Source organism: Dunckerocampus dactyliophorus, chromosome 3 (assembly GCF_027744805.1).
Source record: "Dunckerocampus dactyliophorus isolate RoL2022-P2 chromosome 3, RoL_Ddac_1.1, whole genome shotgun sequence".
In the NCBI taxonomy this organism is placed as follows: Eukaryota; Metazoa; Chordata; class Actinopteri; order Syngnathiformes; family Syngnathidae; genus Dunckerocampus; species Dunckerocampus dactyliophorus.
The window spans coordinates 7,340,923-7,365,056 of record NC_072821.1 but is presented as its reverse complement, the minus strand read 5'-3'; the positions used below and the strand labels follow the sequence as shown (position 1 = coordinate 7,365,056).

Here is a 24,134-nt window from a genome sequence, read left to right as displayed (position 1 = left end):
CACGACTAGCACTGGCAGGCTATTTATACCAAAAGTCATTCAGCACAGGCAGCATATATACACATGCACACACACATGTGCTCAAAAACAAATAAACAAGAGCCCATTGTCCGCACTGGCTTCGCTGCTAGTGGTTATTGATAAACTTCCACTGAATGCACTCGGCAGTACCTATTAGGAGTAATTCCATCCACAAAATTCATCACATGTCAAATGGTGATGTCTGATTCAAACAGACATCCACCAAGACTGACCAATAATGCTGCATGGTAGGTAGGTTTCTCCCTACTAGCTCAGCGGCTTGTTTATTGTTGGATGCAAGAAAAATTCAACAAAGCAGAGTGGGCACAAGATGACTGAGCACCATAAGCTACACTCCAGTCCTATAAGTGGCCATAATGAGCATTACAAAGTGGGTAACAACTCCCAAACAATTGAAGTACAATTTCAAAATTTATTCATTTCAAATTAAAGCAGTAGCTGAGGCAGCACACATTTTATGTAGATGAACTTTGTTGTCTCTTTTGCTAATTAAATAGACCATACACTGTATGTTACTGGGCAGGACAATCACTGCTGAAAGTCCATCCTCTGTTCCTTTGCTTTATGAAAAGGAACAATTTTGTTCAATAGCCAATAGCCGTTGTCGATAGTTTAGCTACTGGTCCTTCTTCTTCTTCTTGCTTCTTCCTTTGCACTTGTGACACCACTCTACAAAGTTTTGTGGAAATGGCTTGTGTAGTTTTTGCAAACTAACAAATCCTGCAAACTAACAAATGCAGAAAAAAAAAAATCTTGCCTGGCAAAATTAGTGACATAGGTTTTGAGTTATGCTGCTCATAAATGTCGTTAGTGAGGGTTTTTGCGAAGTGGGCAATATGTGTCTAAAAGCATTTGAACACCCAGCACAAGTACAACAGAATTAATAGTGTAGACTATAAATTATTATATTGTGTAATCATTACCCAACACTTTGTTGTGTTCCTGAGAATTTCATTTTTTTTAAAGTAAAAGAACAAACATGCAATGAATCATACATGTCATGTTGTAACGTGGAGTGACAAAAAATTGTGTTGGTTGAGTTGGTTATTATTATTTCCCAAAATGTATTTCTTACCACCATTGTCTGTCACTCTGGATATTGAGACTGAAGTATAAAAAGGGAAAATGTCTTCTGCCCCCCCCCCCCGCACAGCTTGCTAACAACTGCAACAGCAGGAGCAGCAGCAAGCTTTTATATTTATAGTTGTAGAGCTTCACACTGGGCCAGGCTGCATGTCACAAGACCCAGTATTGGATCCTCTGACGACAGCATCACTGACAGACATGGACCAACACACAACACACACACACCGAACAGTGGCAAGCGGAAGAGGCCATGTGGAAAAGAGCTACAAATTTCACAATGATCGCACAACAGGAGAAATTACGTGACGGAAACAGTGAATGAAAGAAAGTACAGTACAAAGAAACAACAACAAATAAACAAAATAACAAGGTTGTGTTGAAGAGTCAGACGAGCAAGCTGTAAGTGGCAATTTATCAGTGTCCTAACTGTGTTTATTTTGTGTAAGTAATCGGACAAAAGGGGTTCAGCAGCTGTCCAGAAGTACTCGGGAGCGCTTGGAAGTGTGACCAATCACAGCGGAGTGGGCTCGGCGGGAGGCGTACCTGGAGGTGGGCCGGGGTTGGAGTAAATGACACAGAACGTTTGGGCGGGAGGCCGAAAACACTGCAGGAAGAGGTGCAGAGTCTGGAAGATCTAGAAAGCTTTCTGTATGGGTAGCTGCTCTATAGGAGTCCAGAGCGCAATACAAAGGCCCGAAAATTTGTATAATAGGTCCCCTTTAAATATACAGTCGTCCCTTGCTACATGGCGGTTCGAATATCACGTCCTCACTCTCACAGTTTTATCGCTGATCTCTGTTTTATAGTTGAAAAAAAAAATGCATATTTTCACAAATTGTACATATTCATTGCCTAGATTAAGCATATTCAAGCATAAAAATGGCTAGATTAATGAAAATACAAATATAAGGCAGTCAAAAGACATGATATGAAGTCTAATACAGTATCTGTGCCTTGCTGTGCGCCTTTAAGAAGCGAGGCCTGAGAAGCGACGTATGTGATGTCAGCTGGCTAGAGATGACTGTTAGCTGAGTGCTAGCAGCAGATTAGCAGTGTAGAGAGTAACCAACAGCAGCTGCTGTGTGAATGGTCACTGCATGTGTTCTCTGCTTTTTAATAAAGCCATTGAAAGTGCATTTTGAGTCTCTCCTTAACCATAAACAGTGCAGTACAGTACTATTCTTCACCGGTCTCTAGGTGTCAGTAACGCTACATTGATGGGACAATAGTCACTGGGACGCTGTCAGTGCTCACGTGTGAGTATCTTATTCTTATCTATGTCGTAACATGTCTTATTTTCTTTTCTTTTATTATACTGTATCTACAATATTGGGTAACACAAGTGTAAAGGTGACTAGAGGGGTGCTATTTCATGTCTACAGGCCTGTAATAATGGTAAAAACCATTAAAGTCAAACAGGTTTTCTATGCTGTAACTACGAAAATATTCCATTTATTAATATTGAATTCTACTTCGCGGAAATTCATTAATTGCGGTCAGGTCTGGAACTAATTAAACGCGATAAATGAGGGACGACTGTAGGTAATTTAAGGCAAGGTAGTCACAGTTGCCTTAGTTAGTAAGTAAATGAGATAACCACAATTTACGAAGGCAAATTGTGTGGTTAGCGTAAGGTAAAGTAAAGCATCACCTGGGATGCGAGAATTGACTCAAGTGTCATTTTGGGATATTCTGATCACTAGCAGTCACTATTCACTGCAACCAGGTCAAAGAGAATATGATAATTTACATATTAAATCATGCTATGGGAGGGTCCACATGCCTGACTTGGTGGTAAGGCCTGTTTTTTTAGCACTCTACTTGGATAAAAGATGATGAAACATTCTGCTGTGTCATTTCACGGTTTCAGTGCAATAACTTGTACATTATCGTGGTCAAATCCATCTTTTAAAATCATGAAGCTGCCATGAAGCTGCCTGTGTTACGCTTGATCGGTGAGGCTAAAGCACAAGCGGTCAAAGTTAAATGTCACCCAAAGTCCCATCTGCTTTTCTACTTGGTCACATTTCCAGCCGTCAAAGGGGCAGTGTTACAAAGTTGAGGGTCATACGGGGGACGACCGTTCTACCTGGTCCTGGATATTATTAGCTTGTGACCTAAAAACATATATAGTGGGAAGGGGGCGGCCCCCCCGGTCAAAGTCCATTCACCTTAGGACACTAGGTCACAAAGGAGAAACGAGTAGAGAGAGTGGAGGGTTTTTATCAATGGCTTTGGATGTAAAGTCCTGTGCGTCACTCCTCAAGTGTCCATATATCACACAGTCGATCCAGTTAAATAAAGATCTCTAAGAGGCTTTCCTGTACCTGGGTTATTAATAGCTTAGCCCCGCTGGGAGAGTGAAGCACGGATGTTTGTGACATACCACAAAGTCATAGTAACAACGGGGGCAGTCTTGTTGGTGATGCTGGCATCCACTTTGGTTTATTGTTACAAAGTTCACCAGACTTTGGACTGTAACACTGTCTGAGGGTTCTTCCTTGGGGGTGAGTGCATGTTTGGGATAAGGCGTGGAGACTGTTGCTCCTCACTGCACGCAAAGTGTGTCAAGGTCCTGTGACCGGCCGTGACATACAAGCCCACATTCTGAGAAAGTCCAGTCAACAAGTGAGAGGTAGGGTGTGTCCATGTTGGTAATGCTGGTACCCACAGTATGAATCAGAGGATAGGTTTATAGGACAATGACCTCGCAAAAGCTATGGTCAGGTTTTGCATTTTTAAAAAGAATTTATGTATAGCAATGACAATGTTGTTAAGACAATCCCCGTTCAAAATAAAACAGCAAAAACCAACAAAACCATGTAATATGCATGCTGTGCCATGAGTTGACTGTGCACTTGTGAAGAAACTTGCTTCCTTGCTGACGGAAATTATTTTGAATTTCGACATACCCAAAGGGGTGTCCTAATTTTTTCAGGCAACACAGTTGGTGTGCATGTTTTACCAGTGGCCGTGCAGGTTTTACCACCATTACTGTTTTGACTGTGACATTGTCAAACATGCCCAGATGTCTTCTGTGTTTATAGACTACCTTCTCTCAAACTTCCACTTTGAGACTCCTAAACAGTTGTCACGTAACAAACAGCCAAAACAACACTATTTCTAAACATTAAAAACATTCTGCTGTAAACAACCTCGATTGTGATTGCTCCACCATAAATCCTCCCTGTCGTGTGTGCACGTCCGTACACCACCACATATCACCATCTTGGGTTACACACTAGCCACATGCAGATCCATGTGGCACAGGAGCTTGATGGTAACCTAACCCCATGTTCCCTTTGTGGTGGGCACGCAGCTTGATTAGAACCAGCTCTGCTTACACCCCCTTGTACAAAAGGCTTTGTATTCTGTCCAGTAGCCCTGGTAGTCTCCTCTTTCAACCACCAGCAAGAGCTGCTGAGCAACAGTGTATACCAGAATGATGCCAGCACAAGATAGGACAACAATTCCCCGAGGTGTGTGGCCGTAAGTGGTGGGATTCTGCTGATTTATAAACCGAAGTTAGTGGTCTGACATTTAGTCACCACAATTTAGCTCGTGTTTCTAGACGGAATGGCCATAGCTGTGACATTTGTGTTCTTCCCATTCCATTCCTGTTGTCAAAGTGGTAGTGACAATTCTCTGTTGACCAATCATAACAGTGAATGGCCCCCCATTTGTGTTGGTTGCCAGTGTTTCCATGAAAGACTAATTCTCACATTGACTGCACAAGCATCAGGATCAACTGCCAGTTGAGTATCTCTAACTGCAAAAGACCTTTTACCTTCCAGTTGAGAAACTACTTTTCTTAGTAAGCACCATCTTTTATTTACCACACCACTGTGGTTTGTAACCCAGTGGAATGGTAACCTACACTACTTGGCCGATAATCCAAAAACAAATCACCTAGCATAAAGCTTTGTTTTGCAGGATCTCTAGGGCTGGCTGGTGGCCTACTTTTCTAAAACAGGAGCTTGTGACGCACACACATACGTATTCCAAAGGTTTGACATCACCTGTGGCTTTAAAACCTTCCTGACTGGGTTGGTGCCAAGTGTAGCGGGGTTCTCTCTATCTAAAATCTGTAATAAGAACAAAGCATACTGTATGTTAAAAGATGGCTGTGAAATCTGCCTGTGTGAAATAGATACATAGCACAAATTGTTGATGGTTGGTGTCAGTTTAATCAGCATTTTGTCTGTATGCTTGTGTGTTATGTAATGTCAAGTGAGGGTTACTTCATAAAGCCTTCCTGTGTTGTCACAGAAAACTCACCAGCCAACAGAGGCTCAACCTAAGCCAACGTTAACATATGCTGTCAGCTAAATTAGGCTACTAATTAACAGTCTCATGCTGAGATAACATTACGGGACAAAGATATAGTGCCAAATAACCACCTGAACTAAATAGCCACAGAGGGACAAAGATCCTATTGACACATATTTGCCTTAATTTGTTCTTCTGAAAAAGACTATAAAGCCTCTTAACAGACTCATCAAGATTTGTGACTTGATCTCAAAAACAAGCTTGCAGATTCACCTACTAAGTTTTGGCATGTGTGATAAACAACATGCTTTGCTTCAAATAGGAAGAGGAACGTCATTAAACAGGAACCTTCAAAGGACGGAGTTTGAAGGGTCGAGGGTGTTTATGATGATAAGCGTAGTAATCAGTGGTGCATATTGTTGGAACTGTATTCACAGTTGCCGTGTGATACACTTTTTGCCAGCTGTTAGAGTCCACATGGTCCACGTTCCAGTTATGACCCGTGTAGTACGGTCCACACAACCACAAGGGACCCAGTTGGAATGTGGACCATCAGCTTGTGATAATCTTACTGGTGCAACACTCATTTTATTCGTGACAAATGAAATGTACCCTTATTGTGGACACTTAATTATTTAAGGGCAACAATGTCTATATTGGACCAATCAATGCAGATCGGCTGCAGAGATGCAAATAACAAATCTTTGCTCCACTGAAATATAGCTTAAAGGTGTTCCCTAAAATAAAACGGGAATCTAACCACTGTAATCCCTGTGCCCCACAGTACAAAGGGAGCAGTGGGGGCGAAAGAGACAAATGAAAGGAGATACAGGCGTTAAACAGCTTTCTCTCTGGTGTAATGCAGCCTCTGATATGTTGATGCAGCACAGCCAGCAGTAGCTTCAGTTACACTAAATTTAAACTAGACAGATGCCTCACATAGTTAGTCATGCCTCGCCCTCGGGAAACAAACATCTCATTCATCAGACAGGGTGCTTGAGACCCCTTGAGTTCAGTAGGGTTAGGGGGCACCCACGTGGTGGTCTGGTCCCACATGTGGACTTCATGCATGGCTGTCTGACTGATGACCTCGTTTTCTGTATTTTCATGGAAATTAGAAAGTGGTGATGTTTAAAGTCGCTTTAAAATCCATGCAGCCTGCGTCGATAAACAATCAGATCATTTTATCTACGTTTCTTTGCAGACATCCAGATCATGGTAAAAGATGGAAACCAGACGACAGGACTTTTTGGTTGTTGAAGAAGACAAAATTCTGCTTTGGTTGCCTTCTAATGATAACTTTTATACATTTCAACTACAACTGTCAAGGATCTCCATAAAATTCCAAATATGTACTTAAGCAGGAGTGGACTTTAGATAAATCCATGCAATGGTCCAACATCAGGGACATGGAACAGTCTTTCTATGACCCATCACTGAAGTGGTCCGCTGCAGTTTTGCATTTACTTGTCTAACAGACTGCAGAACAGCTGTCTATCTGAGTCACTGCTACCATCCCACAAACATAACACAGCACACCTGGCTGGAGTCTGGGAGTGCCTAGTAACACTCACTCACCTGGCGACGTGGTGCACAGCATTCTTCGACTCCTCTCCTGGTTAAGGTCGTAAATTGACTAAGCAGTACAAAAAAAAACATACAAAAAAATCCTTGAAGGTGCAGCAGACGTGCCGGGACGAGAAAGATTCTCTCGCACTGAGTATGATGGGCTCACTAGAACCTGCCGTCGTCTGCCCCTGTGCCACTCTCTTTTGAGAGCTCAAAATAGTCCACCATGAGAGCGATGTAATTTCAGTCTTTCAGTCTTTCCCACGACTGAGAAGAACGGTGAGGGGATCATGGTCTTGAGTCAGACGAGCGTGCCGGTCACAATAACACAGCAAGGGAACCTCGAAAATCAAATGCCCAAATTTGTAAAATATAGTCATACATGATGTCACGTGAGAATTCAGCAAATCTTGCGGGACCTTATCATGTCTCGTGAGACATCACTCCACAAGTGTTGCATTTCCTTTGCCTTTTTTGTGCTTGTTTTTGACTTAAAGTTATTGCAACACAGCGGGAGCTCTCTCATACCGTAGACTACAGCGGTTTTGAAACCGTGACTTTTTCAGAACGTGGTATACCTTGAAACCGGTCTGGCCCATCCATGCCTGCTGCCAAGTAAGCTGCGTTGAGTTTTTATCTGAGGAGAATTGCATCAAAGGACTTGTTTTTACATCTCACTATTAGAATCTCACTATTACTTTTACACTTGCATTGTGCAGTTGACGATGTTAAAATGTTACTTTAAACATCACGGGTACATGTAATAGAAGTGTTACATCTATTTAGAAGTTTGAACAAGAAATTGATTTCAAATCTTTTGAATACCGGGGTGAACTACGCAGAGGACCAGCTTCCTGCAACGAGCAGTGGTCGACCTCAAGAGGTTCCACCGTAGCTGTTCTCAGATAGATAGCTAAACTACCTGTATACAAAGTCAGAAATGCTAAGTAGTTCCTTTGACCGCTCAATGAATCTTGTTGATGTTATTTGTCTCTTTCATATCCGCAGAAAAGCATTATGAGAGCTAGGCAAGCCCGGGTTCATGTGGTAGATGGTCTAGAACTGGGTGCTCACACTTTTTCGGTCCGCGAGCTTCTTTTAAAATGACGTAGTCCCAAAGATATACCTCCTACTATAAACATAGAAAATATATTCATAAATATATAAATGTGCAATATATTTACTAGATTTATTAACAGGAGTATTTACTGTATGTACATTGTACATGTATATCAGGCGTGCTCACACTTCTTCAGCATGCAAGTTACATGCAAGTCGACATGATCTATCTCTTACTATAAAACATATAAGATATACAGTCATGGAAAGTATGATTATACCACCCTTGCTTCCTCAGTTTATTGATCCATTTTAATGCCTGGTACAACTAAAGGTACATTTGTATGGACAAATATAATGATGATAACAAATATAGCTCATAAGAGTTTTATTTAAGTGCTGATATCTAACAACTTCTATGGTTTTCTTGATAATAACCAAAATCACTTAAGTACTTACATGAATAGCTATAGCGTTGTACTGCCACAAAATGTAATTCTTATGAGCTATTTTTGTTGTCATTGTCATATTTGTCCAAACAAAGGTACCTTTAGTTGTATCGGGCATTAAAATGAACAATAAAGTGAAGAAATAAGGGTGGTCTAATCATTTTCTCCATGACTGTATATAAAATCTAACCGGTAAGCTTTGAAACTACTATATAAAATACTAATAATTAGTAATTCACATTCATAGTTTCAAAGTTTACAGGTAATGAAAGTAGTTGTTATCATTCAATAATTTACAATTCAATTCAGTATGGCAATAAAGATAATTACACATAATTCCTCAATGGCTGTGTACATAACCTGAATAGTACGTACGTCCAATTAGCATTTGCTATCTAAGATTACAGGTATCCATGAAATGAAAATTATTATGCAAAAGACAATGAAGCCGAAGTCAAGGCAATATATTAAAAAGGTTTCAGCAATAGGCACATTTTCCAATTAATCAGGAAATAATACTTTAACAGGCGGAAGTATAGAAAACATGCATTTCGATCGTTGAGTTAAGGACACAAAGAAAAGCCATCAAACAATTCACTTTTTTTTTTCTACATAACTCGCCACTACAAATGAACGGATAACTTTGTTCTAGATATAGGCAGCTTACCTCTGAGTAAGTTTATCCATAATCTAAATCATAAAGATGAAAGTTGCATCTCTGTGTGTAGCTTGAGCTTGGTCTGTTCACTTTGCCGCGGGGGAGCACCGGCAAATCAGGAGGGGAGCTTATTGTCAGCTGACTGATTATCATATGACATCTACAAAGTTACAATGTTCCATAATGTGTTGCAACCATTTCGAATGAAGGCATCAAAACGAAAGTGTAGACAAGGTGAGCGAGTAGGGGAGCAAAAATGTTGTTCATATCTTATCTGTCTTATCTATATATTCGTTAGACAGAGGAGTAAGCCCCTCTCTTTTCATTGCAACCTGCCATCTAAAAAAAACAAAAACACGACTCAGCACTTCTGTCCCTGCCTCATACCACCTCCAATGCTCAATAAGATCACTGCTCATGACCTGCATAATCTCAACTCGCCAGTACATATTTCTACCACTCGCACAAACACTTGACAGTGGACGCAATTAGTGCTACCCAAACTTAGATACGTATACTGTACTATTCATTGCAATCAAACACAATAAGAAAACACACTATAAAAAGCACCCGACAACTTAAACCATCATATGAAATACTGCTACAAATGTTAGCTTTAACTAAAATTGTTTCATGACCAATAGACTTCCAGCGTAGCAGTTCCACTGTAAATGATTTAATTTCACTCTCTGGATCAGCGGTTCTAAAAGTGTTTACACCAAGTACCACCTTACTTTATTTTCTTTGTATGAATATTTCAAATGCATGTATTTTCACCTACTGTATATGTTGGGTATACCCCGCCTTTCGCCCAAAGTCAGCTGGATAGGCTCCAGCAGACCCACGACCCTAGTGAGGATAAGCGGCATAGAAGATGGATGGATGGATTTATATACTGTATATATAAGTATTTTGCTGCCACTTTGTGTCTTTGGGAACAGTCACCTTTCAATGAAGGTAAAAGTAACCTTAAATGTTCATTTATCCCTTTAATTCGTCAGTTATATTCATTTAGAATTGTAAACGTGTAAAAAAATGTTTTATGCATGTAAAACTACAAAAATTGTCGTGTTTTTGAGCATTAACTGCTCAAATATCATCGACAGGGGACCTAACGTAGTGGCTTGAGGTTCTGGTTGCCATCTTGTTTAGCTAGCCCATAGGATGCTAACAAGGAAGGACATTGTGTGATAAAAATACATCAGGAACACAGTTGGCCTCACGCAGTGTATTAACAACACGTCAAGACGCGCACCATATTGTACGCTAAGTGGCGTACATTAACCGAAAAAACACGCTAACCGGGGCGGACGCTAACCGACATTCCACTCACATGCATTTCAAATGGTTTTGTACATGTACAACTATAACTGTAAAACTATATAAAAACGCGTTTTGTATTAACATTTTTGGCTTTCTGGAATGGATTAATTGGACTTACATTATTTCTTATGGGAAAAAGTAATTCGGTTAGTGTCCATTTCGATTAGAGTCACACATTCTGGAACTAATTAATGACGCTAACCAAGGTTCCACCGTACTTTTTCAAATGTAACCTCCAAATTTAGGGGTTTAGAGGTTCCACTGCACTGTGATCAAATAGAATCGTATTTCATTCCATGCGTTTGAAATGTTATGTCAACGGAAGAACATTGTTTTGTCTTTCCCTTTGATGTCCCTACCTACAGTAAGGTTTCACGGAGGTACTTGTACTTGCTAGCACTATTTAACTCGGCCCCATGCAATTTGCAGGGAAAATCCCTACCAGTAAATTTTGCTCAGACATCTAAATAATAGAGTAACATATTTCTTCACTTTTCCTGAGCAACAAAGGACAAAAAGCATGATAAAGAAAAGGTACACAGCCATATAATTACATTTAAAAAAAACAAAGCAGAGTCACATTACTGCACGCTGTTACTTTGATTTGAATTAATATTAATGTCTTGTGTGTTTACTTGCAAATAGCAAGGCTTGTGGGAGTTAGGAGTCACGTAAAACTGACTCCCTTTGCAAATAAACATAGAAGGTTCCTAAAGCCTCTGCAATGATAGTGAAACAACATCAGCCCCAAGATGGCCCACGCAACAGGCAAGCGAACAAGACGACACTTTGTAGAAACCTGTCGGAAACGCTGCAGAATTTGTTACAAAAACAAGCCGTGACTTGAGTCTTGAAGCTTTCAGAGACAGGGAAAGAGTGTAAAACTCTTACTGTGATCATGCTTTACGCTCCACCGATTAGGACAGGACACCCCTGCATCACCGCCCACTTTAGTTTTTGGGGGCCAAGCCAAGACCATCCAAATGTGATTACAATTATTCGGTGTGCTCATTCAAAGTGGTGTCCATCTGCAGTTCAAACAATTTTAAACCAAGGAAAAACTGATTTTAGGACTGCAACAGCAATTCCATGAAGTTGTTCCACAGTTTAAAAAGTAGACACAGTGGGAGCATTCATCGGTTCCACTGGGTTTTCAACTCAATGACTGAACCAATGAGCATCTCAACATAGCGTGGATGAACAGACCATAGAAAAAGGATGTCAACCTTTGATATTTCACTATGTCTTTGTTCTCTATGCCAAGATTATTCCAAACACAAATTCTAGTAATATTGGCTGGTAAAAAACACTTCCATATTCACGTTTAAGATCTTCTTGTACCTTGTGAATCATAACCACTGTTTAGTTAGTCAGTTAGAATCTGTCCGTTCCTTTTTTCCCCCCATAGACGCAAACTTGCATCATCCTAAACTTAGTCACATGCTCTCTGAAACCACTGAGGCTTTATTACTAAAACCTTCTACACTTTCTAGAAGGTTCATGCTGCATTCTGCGTTAAAGAAAACATTACAACCAGTCTTCAAATGGTCACTGCTTTGTAGTATGGTTCATCCTTACAGCATGTTTGGCTTGAATAAATGTACCACTTTGATTTCCATGTCCTTTCAATTTGGAAAACCAAAATTTGAATACTGGGCAAGACTTCAAATCATTGAGTATCTAAAGGATTAACTATGTATTTATGTATTATTTTATTCCTAAACAAGCTATCCACAAACCCTATTTGTTACAAGCTTTACTATTACTCGTTCTTTATCTTATTAGAAAATGGTAACCCGGCACAAAGGGTAGGATTTATTATTCTTTCTACTCCTTTTTGGGCATGTTGAATTGTGCAAGTATGTTGGTGTTTAATGTGACGCCGTTAAGCATGTTTGAAATAAACTAAACCACAACCATAACTTCACAAGTGGCACCAGTGATAGGAGAAGCATCAGGAGAAGCATGACGATAACCATAGAACGGGAAATTAGCATTGTCATGCAGCTTAGCGACGAAAGTGATACCTGTGTCTTGGTCTTGGCAGGGACAATAACAACAGTTAAAGAAGAATAACTGAATGTACACCACCAAGTAAGCTGTGATTGGTCTCGATGTGAAGAGACTCACCTCTCAGGCGCACGCAGGAATCTCTAGTACAGAATTTATTGGTTTATATTTTTTACTATACTTCTCTGGTGATTTATGGCGTTTATCTACTGTAAATGACCTTGTTTCGTGTAGTAACAGCAAATAACACATTGTCTTATACTTGCAACTGTGCAAAGCCTTTATATATTACTATATAAATATATATTATTAATATATTATTAAGCATTTAAAACAACTACTTAACTAGAAGAGGGCTAGTAAAGAATAGTAACTAGTACAGCATGAGAATGACTGACAATTACCATGGGATCATTTGTCAATCCAACTGGACTCTTCTTGTTTGTTGAAGATGTTTCACCTTTCGTCCGAAAGGTTTCTTCAGTCATACTGAAGAAGAAGAGTCCATTTAGCCGAATTCAAACTTTGTGGATTACCATGACCTGGATAACTGACAATCTACACACACAGATCATTTGTCTAGTTGCAAGAAAACAGGAAATTGTTTTGAAATCCGAACAAAGGTCGGACTTTAGGCATTTTTATCAACTGCAATGAACTTATTTGTGAAGGCACTGGAAGAAAACTTTTAGGTCTCATGTAAAACATTTTTTCTTATGTTTGCTGCTGTCCAAAAAACATTATCAGTGTACATGATGATATTTAAATCTGCAGTATTTAAAAGCCTCCTAACAAGAAGAGGAATAATTACAAAATAATAGTAACTAGTATCACATGTGTAATAAAACTGACAATTAGTATCGGAAAATTTGTTTTAGTTGCAAGGAAACAGTCAATATGTGAGTTACTGCGTAGAAACAGCAAAAAACATATTTGCTGCTGTGCAAAAGTATATTTAAACCTGCACATTGTGGCAGCTTGTGTTTATTTAACATGCTAAGTTGCCAGAAAGGGAACATTAAAGAAGAATAGCAGCACTAGTAGCAACCGAGTCAATCAATGGACTTGAAGCGCAGTTAGCATGTCAGGCTAAAGTCAGCTGCTGTTATTCTCTGGCAGCCGGCCATAGAAAAGTCAAATGTAAACATCACACATAGAAACCACAACTGCTCCCTTAACACGTAAATAGTTACAGAGCTACAGAGGTAAAACTCTCTGCGTAAATCGGTGAACAAATAGTTGTACAGTTCTGTATGGTAACCGGCAACGTACACTGACCTGCGGGGCCTAACGGCTGCTGCTGCCCGTCCTCCCCGAAGATGAGTCGGAAGTCCAGGTCCTCATTACCCGGGCAGTTTGCCGTCGTCATCTGGTTTGACAGCTCGGCTCGTTTTCTGTTGAAACCACCTCCTACTACTACTGCGCCGCCGCTCGACCGTCGAAGCAGGCGGTCTACTCTCTATGAAAATGTCGCAACATTTACCGAGCTTCACGTTGCCAAGCCGAACTTTGCTTCATTTGGAGATTGGGACTCAAGTGTCCTCTTTAGTTTCACTAAATCCACAATGTTCCTGCAAAAAAAAACGAATTTACTTGAGAGAAAGTCACCGTCGCCGTCTATGCCACACAAAAAGAGTAGTTTTCTCGCGAGCGTCTTAAAATGTTTGTCGTAAAACCAGAGAATGGTCCGGAAATTTTTATCCCGGTTGCAGTGCCTCTTCTCCGACCTCGCTTGTCTGTCTCTCTCGCCCTGTGGAGCTCCGATCCCAACTTTTACTAACCCCGCGTGACAAGGCACTTCCAGCTGTGATGTCAGCACACACACACACACACACACACACACATAAACACGCACACACAGCACCGTTTCTCATGTGCTGTTTGGTGCGACACGAATTTTCAATGTTTTTTTGGCAAATTATCATCCCTCACAACATTTTGACTGGATTCCAATCTCCCAAAAATGTGTTTTTGATTTAAAATTCTCCTATTTAGATAATACTTTTGACATGTAATTTGTACAGCTTTACATTTCTTGTAACTTGTTTACCTCTTTATCTAGATTCCATCATAAACAATAATGGCTCTCAAACTTTTTACACAAAGTACCGCTATTTTTGCCTTCAGTGTTTAGCTTTAACATTTTTTTAAATTCAGTTTCAACCAATCTTTGATTCATGACTCGTACCACAGTTTGAAAATGACACAATGTCGTGTGTATATAATGCCTTAGCCACTTAAATATTTATGCAATACATAGGCAAGTTTTGTATTATGACAGACAAAAAAACACTATACTTTAACATGCACATTAATATACAGTGTTACCTTGTTTAGCGCCAGGGTAGGTTCCCAAAATAGTGATCTCATTAAAGTAGCCAATTTCATTTGTTTTTTTTTTAATTATTAGTTATGTTTTAAGACTGTAAAACCCCTCACTATACACTTTATACACTTTTCTCAGACAGGCAATAACATTTTCTCACATTTCTTTCTTGTTTAAACAAAAAAAACCCCAAAAGTTCAAACCTTCGTTTGAATTTTAGTGATCAATCCTTAATGACCAACACAAGAAATTATTACATCACTCACGCATATTTCACTCCTGTGACCGTGCCTTTTCATCCTGTCGCCGTGCCGATGTACTAATGCTATGCTAATTAAATGCTCATTAAACAGTGTTTCCCAAAAGTCAGGAGAGCAATCCCTCATCTATCGCGGTTAATTTTGTTCCACACCCAACCCAAGCGAATTTCCACGAAGTAGGATTCCATTTCTAAATGTAATATTTTAACCTGTTTACGACCTTCTAAATACATTTTTTAAACATTATTAGAGCCCTCTATACATTAAATAACACCCCTACAGTCACCTTTACACTTGTATTACCAAATATAGAAGACATAATAAGAGTAAATAAACCATTTAAGGCATAAATAAGATTAGTGGTCGTGTGTGTCTATAAAAGTGTACCGTAGGGGAGCTAAGTGGCGGGCGGACAGGAAGTGATGTCTGTTTTAGCACGGCGCGGTTTACTGCCGCAACTGTAGCCTGTGTTTTAATTGCCAATTTTTATTAGGAATTATTGTGCCTAATAATTAATAATAATTAATATAATAATAATAATTAATAATAATTATTGTTGCGGTTAATATATTAATATATTAATAATAATTAATAAAATAAATAATTAATAATAAATATATTAATAATAATTAATAATAATAATAATAATTCAAACCTGCAATAAAGGCCTGTTGTTCCGGTGATCAAATCTGGTGCTTGTGTTTCGCACCGAACATTACGGTAACATTACTGACACCTAGTAACCAGTGTAGAATACTACGTATCATTCACAGCGTCTTTGAATGCGTCTTCTGAATGTCTTATATTTGTATTTTTGTATTTCATTTAGCCATTTTTATGCTTGTAAATGCTTAATTGAGGCTAAAAAGATATACAACTTGCTTCAATATGCATGTTTTTACTGATAATAGGCTGTATTCGACCACAAAACAGGATGATTTATATTTTTGAAAAACTGTGACATAGTGAAGCCGCAAAGTTCAAACCACAAAGTGGCAAGGGACGACAGTACCCCCTCACATTTCTGCAAGCATTTTTATTAAAGTACATGTTTTCAAGGAACAATACTATAGAATGACACTTGGATGTAGTTTAGTCAGTGCATAGCTTGTGTAGCACTGAAAATGACATCAAACTCACACACAGGTCATTATTGTGAGTAGCAAGATAATGTGTCTTGCCTACATCAAGCATGGTGGTGGTAGCGTCATGGTCCGGGGCTGCATGAGTGCTGCCGGCACTGGGCGGATGCGCTTCATTGTGGGAAATGTGAATTCCAACACGCACTGTGACATTTCAAAGCAGAGCATGACCCCCCTCCCTTGGGAAACTGGGCCATATGGGATGATTCAGTGCCTTGCTGAGGAAGCTGAAGGTGAAAGTGATGGAATGGCCAGGCCTGAACCCAATTAACCACCTCTGGGGCATCCTCAAGTGGAAGGCAGGTGGAGGAGCGCCAAGTGTCTAACATCCACCAACTCCACCAGAGATGTCTTCATGGAGCAGTGGAAGAGGATTCCAGTAACAACCTGTGTAGAAGTGAACTCCAGGCCCAAGGGTATTAAGGCAGTGCTAGGTAACAATGGTGCTGTGACACTTTGGACACAATTTGACATGGTCACTGTAAGGTGACAATGATGTCTGTGTGTTGACTCATTTTCAGTGGATAGTAAAATCTCTAATTCTATACAAGATGTACCCTGACTACTCTAAAGTATACCCAAGTTCCATAGTATTGTCCTGTGAGAAAATATGATAAAATGTGTTCTGAAATGTGGCTAACAATGCCTAACCAATTAGTATTTGATTTCATACCCATCAAGTCAGTGCAGTAACAAGCAAGTCTTCCAGTAATTAAAGCATGGATGAAAGGTTCTGGTTGCTTTTCACGTTTTTCAGATTTCTAAGGAAAATCTGCAGGTAAAATAAAGTCATAGTAAATCTGTCTGCACAGGCTTCCCCCCCACTCCTTGTTAACCCCTCTGTTTGTATCCAACCCATCAGTCCCTTCAGGTTAATCTTCAAAAGGCAAGCAGCTACACACACACACACACACACACACACACACACACACAGGTTAATGCAGTCTAAAGTGCGAATGAAGTGTTTTGATGTCTTTAACAGTTTTGCTATGTTATGCATCAGCGCAACTTTGCACAAGTGAACCGTGTTTTCAAACGTATGTGATCAAGAGGTGTAGTTTGTAGGTTCTGCAACCTAAGCAGCTGTAAACCTCTTGGGGTCAGTACTAAAGCTGCAATGTTTGAATGCATACAGTACATACAGTATTTTTTATACCTTCATTCTTTATTAATTTGCAGTACAAGACAGACCGTATCTCTCATGTTTTGCTATTCACTCAATACAAAGATGGACAGAAAGAATCATTTTTGGAGGGGGTGGGGGGGCATTGCATAACATCAAAACTCCAAAAGCACATTTGCACAGGCAGCAAACGGCACTCGCTCTTATTTGTGACACGCACAACATATAGCAATGCCAGAAGCATGTGGGCGTATAGGCTGGCGCTCAGCACACAAAGACATCTGAAAGCATCAATATCACGTTTCCTGTGGTCTTTTATTTCCATGCAAAAGCAAAAGGCTTCTTCACCTATTTGCAATATCTACAAATTGTTCCTTCCTAACTTACAACAAAGAACAGCTAAACCCAAACTTCATTCAATTCATTCCTGGTCACATTCTAGGTTTGTTTTTTGTTTACTCGATTTGTTGATTTTTTCTTCATTTTCAACACCTTTCATGATTTTTTTTTACATTTACAAATCATTATATGTTCACAATTATTCATACTTTTTGTCAATACATACAGTGGTGTGAAAAAGTGTTTGCCCCCTTCCTGATTTCTTATTTTTTTGGCATGTTCGTCACCCTTAAATGTTTCATCTCATCAAACAAATGTAAATATTAGTCAGTGACAACACAACTGAACATAAAATGCAGTTTTTCATTGAAACTTTTTATTATGAAGGGAGAAAAAAAATCCAACCCTACATGACCCTGCGTGAAAAAGTGATTGCCCCCTAAACCTAATAACTGGTTGGTCCACCCTTAGCAGCAACAACGGCAATCTAGCGTTTGCGATAACTTGCAATGAGTCTCTTACAGCGTTGTGGAGGAATTTTGACCCATTCATGTTTGCAGAATTGTTGTAATTCAGCCACATTGGAGGGTTTTTGAGCATGAACTGCCTTTTTAAGGTCATGCGACACCATCTCAATAGGATTCAGGTCAGGACTTTGACTAGGCCACCTCAAGTCTTCATTTTGTTTGTCTTCAGCCATCCAGAGGTGGACTTGCTGGTGTGTTTTGGATCATTGTCCTACTGCAGAACCAAAGTTCGTTTCAGCTGGAGGTCAGGAACATTCTCCTTCAGGATTTTTTGGTGGACAGCAGAATTCACGTTTCCATTTATCACAGCAAGTCTTCCAGGTCCTGACGCAGAAAAACAGCCCCAGACCATCGCACTACCACCACCATGCAGTATTTTATTGTTGGATGCGCCCTTGGGGTAATTTTGGTTGGCTGGCCACTCCTTGGAAGGTTCACCACTGTTCCATGTTTTTGTCATTTGGCTCTCTCTGTGGTTGTCTGGAGTCTAAAAGCTTTAGAAATGGCTTTATAACCTTTTGTAGACGGAGAGATCTCAGTTAATCTCAGTTAATTTATGTTTTATCTTGAAACTTTGCAAGTACCACCTATTTTCTGTCTCCTCTTACCAACACTTACTCTCATGGTTTGTGGTGTTAATATTTCAGGAACAGCTTATATTTTAATTCAATTTTAGCTCATTTTCTGTTACTTTATAAGTATATGTCCCTAATGTAATTTCAAATGTAAAAAAAATCAGTTTCTGCGTATCACTAAATGTAGCCCGCGTTACCACCAATGGTACTCGTACCTCAGTTTAAGAAGAATTACTTCAGAGTGTTGCAGTAGTTTGTGCGTCATCAAAAGTGTCTGGTAAGAATGTGTTGAATTCATCTTAATGTCTCTAACACAACTTCTTACAGTCTTTTGTGACTTTCTTGTGTGTTCTTCAGCCCAAAAACATACCCATTCAGCAAATACAAATTCACTTCAACTCCAAATTTGGCCGTGATAGGACTTATTCTGTAGTAAAAACCAACCAAGAATCAATAATAGAAATAATTCAACTGACAAATGTATCTTTTCTATGTCGTATTTTGAGACGGTCACCTGAAAGCTGAACTTTCTCCTCTGTGTAAGCACCCAAGTCACATTTCAGTTACCAGCATTGTCTTCACCGATGACCTTTGAAGGGAGAAGATAACAAGAGCAAATTGTGTGGGTGGCTGTAGATATGGTTTGTGATATACTATGATCTTCTAGAACAAAAAAAAAAGTTATAAAAACGAACAAGCATCTCTCTCCTCGCCTCCCCTTCCCCTGCCATACTGGTTTTTGAGGTGTTGCTCTTCTTTCAAGGATTTGCACACACTGCAGAAATGCTAACATCAGCGCCTACGCAACAGGTGCTAGCTAAATGTCAACAAATATCAAGTTACGTGCAGTGCTGTGGTTAGAATGTCTGCAGATAAGGAGTCACTGAGGCAATAAAGCTGGACAAAATAATGTGTTACATGCAAATACAGTATTGGCAAATATACTGTGTATTTAGGTAATTTATAAAATGTGGTGATATATTGTGGAAGGCCGTATGGTGCTGTAAAATCATGTTTTGTCCGTTATTATGTTGCTACAGTATTTCAAGTCTTATATTAAAGCCTTTATTTACCACAGCAACTGTCATACAGGTACTGTACGTTGAGAGCTATTGCTGCCCTCTAGTGGTCATTTTGTGAAACTGACCATAGACTAGATTAGAGGCCCAAAATAATGCATTTCTTGATCATCAAAGACGAATAAAGTGCTTCCTGGTTGGATTCCAGAGCTTTCCAAACAACCACAACATTCATGTGATGATATTGTAAATCACTCACTAGGTTTGGTTCATTTAGCACGTTTGTGTTCATCACTAGCTGGGGTGCTATGAATTCTAGAGCCAGCAGAAGAGAAAATACGGTTGTGTACAGTGTCAAAATAGTTAAAAGCAAACCCCCTTTAGACCCCTTTTATCTGGACACAAAAAGGAGATTAGTCACACGTTATTATTTGAAATGCCTGGTGGCACACAGCATGTAGAAACACTGGATTATCCCCCTAGGAATCCCAGGACGGCTACCATAATAACTAGCCTTGAGCCTTTAATTAGTCTCATATAGACATCACATATAGCTGACATGATTAGAAAAATGAATTAGCAAACCAAAAAGGTAGTCTTGATAGTGGATAGTAAAGCTCTACTGCTATACAAGCTGTGCACTGACTGCTCTGAAGTACATGCAAGTATCATTTCTATAGAATAGTCCCTTGTTAACATATACTGAAATAAAAATGCTTTCTGAAATGTGAGGGGTGTACTTGCTGTAAATTTGTAATCCCGACAAAACTGATAAAAAAAGACACCGTACATGCAAGCATTAATATGTTGTGCTTAAATTTTTGAGTAACTAATTTCAAACACAGTGTTTAACATGTTGGCCACACAGTCAGGAGATCTGGAAGATCTGGGTTGGAATCTCTGTTTGGGCATCTCTGTCTATATGTGCCCTGCAATTGGCTGGCGACCAGTCCAGGGTGTACCCTGCCTCTCGGCCAGGGTCAGCTGGGATAGGCTCCAGCACATCCCCCGTGAGACAAGCGGCATAGAAAATGCTGCAGTGGATGGAATTTCAAACATAGCCTGCAATTACTTTTAACTGTGCTTGTGGTCATAGAAAATAAATGCTACTAATTAAAGCAATTACTATTATAGGCAAATCAGGCCAAAAACACTTATCAGGATATTTATACACGACATGATTTACAGTATATGAAGCCAGTGTGTCGTCTAAAAGAAAACATAATTGTGTTTTTTTCAGTAAAAGTACTGAAAAGACGACTTGTATTGTTGATAAATAATTTACATTATTTAACAATAAAATCTACTTATTTTATCGCATATATTTGCTAATGTGATATTTTAAAATAGAGTATTTTGTAACGTTCACTTCGAAGGCCAAAGCGATTTGTAAACAAATATTACGTCACCAGACCGCGCCATCAACGTCATCGACACTCGTCAACTTACGCATGGCGATCAGGTTTGCTTTTCTCATGACTTTCTGACAGTACATTAACTTTACTGAACTCTTGGCGATTCCTACGTTGATTCATCGTGTCATCGTGTTGTTTTAGTATGTAGTATGTTTCCTCCACTCTTTTGTCGCTAACTTTTAGCCGCCAACAGGCTAGCGTTAGCATTACCAGAATGTGGTCTCTGAAGGTCGGCTGTCCGGCTTTGATTTCGCAAAAAGTGAGCAGAGCTGTAGCCGGTCATATTTATTTTTCTGTGTACGCTGCTCGTCTTCGTCCAACAACACCCTCCACAGAAGATATCCCTATCATTCGTGTCCCTCGCTACGTGCAGAAACGCGTTGAGAACCCGAAGCAGACCCGAGGCAAGAACAACGTGAACACCATCAAAGCTGGCAAGCTCCTCATACAGAGCAGGAACGCTAGTTTGAATCAGTCTGTTGGATATACGCACGGCAAGTTTGATGAACCTACTCTGTGCTCCAAAGGATGGAAGCACAAACAGTCCTGCGGGGATTATTTCACCATTAACAACATCAAGTCTGTTGCACCTTATGTTTATGGAAGCCCTGAGGAGGATGCCGAAAAGCCCGTAAAGACGTTCCATAAACTACACATCTCCAAGGGATTGGTGGAGACTTTGGAGCACCTCAACATTACTCACCCCACCACTGTGCAGCTGCAGACCATCCCAAAGGTGATGAGAGGTCACAACATCCTGTGTGCGGCAGAGACAGGAAGTGGGAAAACACTGAGTTATCTGCTGCCTATTGTGCACAAATTACAGCTCACTGAGGATGTGTTTGGAGGAGCAGGTTCTGCAAAAATCCGCGCTGTGATTCTGGTGCCCTCCAGGGAGCTTACTGAGCAGGTTGCCGCCGTGTCCAGGAGCCTGTGCGACCCGTTGGGCATGGTGACTAGGACTGTGGGTGGCGGGCGAGGTGTGGGGCACATCAAGAGCGTCTTCAAGCGAAGTGTTCCGGATATATTGGTGGCGACGCCGGGTGCTCTGGTCAAAGCTTTGAGGAGACGCTGCTTGGATTTGAGTGAGCTGAACTTCTTGGTGGTGGATGAAGCAGACACCATGTTTGACCCAAGCTTTGCTGACTTGCTGGAGGACATTTTGCACCACACTGAAATTGCAAGACATCCAAGGGATACTCAAGGCCCCGCCCACAAGGCTCAGCTGCTGGTTGTGGGCGCCACCTTCCCCGGTGGGGTCGGGGAAGTTCTCAGCAACGTGACGGACCTCGGTAGCATGGTGGTCATCAAGAGCAAGATGCTTCACTTCCTGATGCCGCATGTGAAGCAGACTTTCCTCAAGGTGAAAGGTGCTGATAAGATCCTGGAGCTCAACCATTACCTGAAACTCCTCCAGCAGGAAAAAGGAGGAGGAGGTGTTCTGGTGTTTTGCAACAAGTCCTCCACTGTCAACTGGCTGGGGTTCTCCTTGGAGGAGATGGGGGTACATCACGCCCGCCTCCAAGGGGAGATGCCGGCTGCCTTGCGCACGGGCATCTTCCACAAATTCCAGAAGGGAACTGTGAACGTCCTCCTGTGCACTGACATCGCCTCGCGAGGCCTGGACACGTCTCGGGTGCGCTTGGTGGTCAACTACGACTTCCCGGAGTCTCACACGGACTACATCCACAGGGCCGGGCGGGTAGGGAGGGCCGGGGGATTTGAAGGTGGTAAGGTGCTCAGCTTCGTCACGCATCCCTGGGAAGTGGAACTTGTGCAGAAGATTGAGACGGCAGCACGTAGGAAGACTAGTTTGCCTGGGATGGAGTCTCAAATACGGGAGCCAAAGCCAGAACTAGTTATGACGGAACAGTCAGAGGTGTGAGGGCATTTGTACTGTGCAAACAGTAGAGAGGCGTTGGTGGAAGAACCCATTAAAATGTTGGTGAGAAATATATTTCATCATTAAAAATAACTTTAACCCATGTTTTGTTGTGTTGTGTTGCTGTGAATGGGGTGGACCAAGGTGATCAGAGGTAACAGAGGCGGGCCTTTGCTGGATTCTGTATGAAAGCTACATGCTGCAAGTTTGGCATCAATTATTCAGAAATTCTGCGTTTTACATGTTTTATTTTGCATCACAATAATGAACGTATTGTCCAATGAATACCTAATACTGTCCAAATGGAATTTTTGATACAGCTTTTGCATTGTGCAGGTGTACCTCGTGATGTTTTGTCACCGCTCATCCTGTGTAAAGTGTAATTTTTTTTAGTACATCTTTAATCGGGCACAAAGTAAATTTATTAGATTTACATACATCACTTTTCTGAGATCGTGAAAAATCCCTAACCGTGGGTGTGATCCGAGCGCGTGCATTGTATGCGTGTAACCACTAGATGGCAACATGTATCTAAGCAATGTTATGGCTATAAATTGACCCCAAAAAATGAACATGCGCACATATTTTTGCAATGAATACACTACACGGTCACCTGCTGATGTCATACAGTCATCCGGAAGCTCAATCACTCAAGACAGCAGTAATTATATACCGTACATCTCTCCAGTTGAGCTGAGCACAGGTCCAAACCTGACACCTTGCCTGTTCATGTGGTGGGTCTGCAGCCCACTTGACGGGATTTTTTTGTGTCTTTTCCTTCCTCTACCTGAGGTGCTTGTTGAAAGGAGAGCACGTTAAAGTGCCAGCCTGGAAACTTTTCCCGTGTTGTCGTGCAGAGGATTTGAATTTTTTTTTTTTTATGTTTAGAGATTATGGACATTTGACAAGACTAAATCTTCATCTCTTCCCAGATACATCCTGCTCCTAAAGTGCGTACTTTATAGTTTGGAGGGGAAAATCCGTTTGGAGGAAGTGTGGAGATTATTGTAGCAGACAGATGTGTCAACATGGAGCTTCCATCAGAATGTTTGGAATTTTGC

At 40.6% G+C, this 24,134-nt stretch overlaps 3 protein-coding genes across 5 annotated transcripts in view; 2 read left to right on the top strand and 1 right to left on the bottom strand.

Annotated features, from left to right (window-relative positions):
- The window catches only part of nfatc3a (nuclear factor of activated T cells 3a), a 66,369-nt gene extending 52,112 nt beyond the window's left edge, over positions 1 to 14,257 (bottom strand). For 2 of the 3 annotated variants that reach the window (XR_008569752.1, XM_054769975.1), the window contains exon 1: positions 13,738 to 14,257. Coding sequence is in view for 2 of the 3 variants with exons in the window: in XM_054769975.1 (XP_054625950.1) it covers positions 13,738 to 13,834 (97 nt within the window). In the remaining variant the exon portion in view is untranslated. The remainder of the gene's footprint in view (positions 1 to 13,737) is intronic. The other variant, XM_054769977.1, reaches the window with a different exon arrangement.
- Positions 14,258 to 21,208: 6,951 nt separating this feature from the next.
- ddx28 (DEAD (Asp-Glu-Ala-Asp) box polypeptide 28) lies at positions 21,209 to 23,340 on the top strand. The gene has a single exon (XM_054770921.1). It carries the CDS (start codon positions 21,406 to 21,408, stop codon positions 23,074 to 23,076), a length of 1,671 nt encoding a protein of 556 aa, XP_054626896.1. The 5' UTR covers positions 21,209 to 21,405; the 3' UTR covers positions 23,077 to 23,340.
- Positions 21,210 to 24,134, top strand: part of tln2a (talin 2a) — a 97,319-nt gene continuing 94,394 nt past the window's right edge. Inside the window, exon 1 of the mRNA XM_054770916.1 lies at positions 21,210 to 21,238. Within this exon, the coding sequence (XP_054626891.1) occupies positions 21,228 to 21,238 (11 nt within the window). The 5' untranslated portion in view covers positions 21,210 to 21,227. The remainder of the gene's footprint in view (positions 21,239 to 24,134) is intronic.

What these genes read in the sequence shown, in the direction of transcription:
- ddx28 (XM_054770921.1), top strand. Translation starts at nt 21,406, where the DNA reads ATGTGGTCTCTGAAGGTCGGCTGTCCGGCTTTGATTTCGCAAAAAGTG.